The 1671-nt window shown below is 50.7% G+C and overlaps 1 protein-coding gene across 4 annotated transcripts in view; it reads left to right on the top strand.

Annotated features, from left to right (window-relative positions):
- cdca4 (cell division cycle associated 4) overlaps positions 1–1634 on the top strand; it is a 31519-nt gene extending 29885 nt beyond the window's left edge. For all 4 annotated transcript variants that reach the window (XM_019878681.1, XM_019878691.1, XM_019878665.1 and 1 more), the window contains exon 4: positions 7–1634. In XM_019878681.1, the coding sequence (XP_019734240.1) occupies positions 7–450 (444 nt within the window). In that variant the 3' untranslated portion in view covers positions 451–1634. The remainder of the gene's footprint in view (positions 1–6) is intronic.
- Positions 1635–1671: the final 37 nt, after the last annotated feature.

Raw genomic sequence — 1671 nt, 5'->3', positions numbered from 1 at the left:
AAGGAGGCCCTGCCCACGCAGTCCTACCTGGCGGGCCCCTTCGGGATGGGCCCCTGCTGGGAGGAGGAGCAGCAGCAGCAGGAGGAGGAGGAGGAGGAGGACGGCGGCGACGAGGACGGCGAGGAGTCGGAGGGCGAGGACGTGGACGAGCGCCCCGAGGTGGATTCCAGGCCGGGGGAGCAGGTTTTCGGCACCTTTGAGATCAAGCAGCAGCCGCCGCCGCCGCCTCCGCCGGACCCGGCGCTGGAGGAGCTCTTCTCGGACGTGGACCCGTCCTACTACGAGCTGGACACGGTGCTGACGGGCATGCAGAGCGCCCCCAAGATGGGACCTTACGACCTGCTGGAGAGCCTCTCCTCCCACGGGCCGCAGCCGCTCAGCCCCGGCGCCAGCTGCCGGTCGGACCTCAACGAACTGGACCACATCATGGAGATTATCGTGGGCTCCTGAAGCTCGGCGCCGCCGCCGCGTACTTCTTGAATGTGCTTTTGTTACGCAGACAGATTGTGGGAGGGGCAAAGTGGGAAATGATCTGCGAGCCAAAAAAACATTTTTCGGATCGGCAGCTCCCGTTGGGACTTTGTTGTTTGTTTGTTTGTTTTTTTGTTCTTTTCATTCGTACAGTATATTCCAAACACGGAGGTCTCGTTTCACAAGTAGGCTTTGAAAGGGGTGGAACATTTCCAGCAAATTTCCGCACACTTTAGCTGAATGAAGTTAAACGGGGGCAACATTTTCCAGACTGGAAACTTTCCGTGGAAATTGAGGGGAATTTCACGCAAAGTTCAAACGGAAGCACCGATCCCATCAGCGGACCTCCATGCAAATTCGATGGCTCCTCTTGCCCACCTGTGAGGGCATCGCAGGGCCTGAATTGCCGAGCTGTGGCGTCGCAGAAGTTGAATTTTCCACATGGAAGAAATATTCCAATGACAGCTCGTAACTCTTAAAAACTCGTAAAATTTGGGAGCCAAGGTACCGCTGTACTTTTATGAAATCAGATCAAGTCTGGATTAGAATGGACCCGCGCTCACGTAGCCGATTTTTGGATGTATGACGGACAAAACCGGTCACTGAATCATCATCTATTGATGGAGTGGGGGGAGGGGGTGTTCCGTTGAATCCGTTTCAACTGTTGTTAAACAATACCCAATTCACACCAAAAATGGTTTCATCCACAGCAAGCCGAGAGGAAACCCGATGGCATCGCCCATTGCGGAATGAATTTCAGCGCTCGGATAACCCATCCTAAAAAAAAATCTTGTCAATTCCTCCTGAATTTCCATGGAAGCTTTTCAAAGTCTTTCCCATTCCCGGAAATCGTGCAAGTCCATTTGCAACAGTCTGTTTTCTTCCATTGTGTGTTTTTTTTTTTTGTTTGTTTTTTTTCCCCGTGTTTACGTCCGGTGCGCAAGCTCGTGCTCGTCGTCCTATTTATTGGAGTTCTTCACACTACAGCGGCGATCCAGAACAAACATCCAAATCGATGACGTCATGCATATTTTCTTAAAGAATTTTCTTAAAGATTTGCGCAATTGTGAATGGAATATGTATATGTACTTATGTATATAGAAATATATTTTTTTGCATTATTACAGTCGGGAGGGGGGGGGGAATTTTTGCAAGTATCATTTGATAATTCCTTTTTTTGGGGGGGGGGGGTGCATAACA

Source organism: Hippocampus comes, unplaced genomic scaffold, assembly GCF_001891065.2.
Source record: "Hippocampus comes isolate QL1 unplaced genomic scaffold, H_comes_QL1_v1.1 scaffold295, whole genome shotgun sequence".
Classification (NCBI taxonomy): domain Eukaryota; kingdom Metazoa; phylum Chordata; class Actinopteri; order Syngnathiformes; family Syngnathidae; genus Hippocampus; species Hippocampus comes.
Note: the sequence above shows the minus strand (reverse complement) of the source record. Positions and strands in the feature narration are given on the sequence as shown.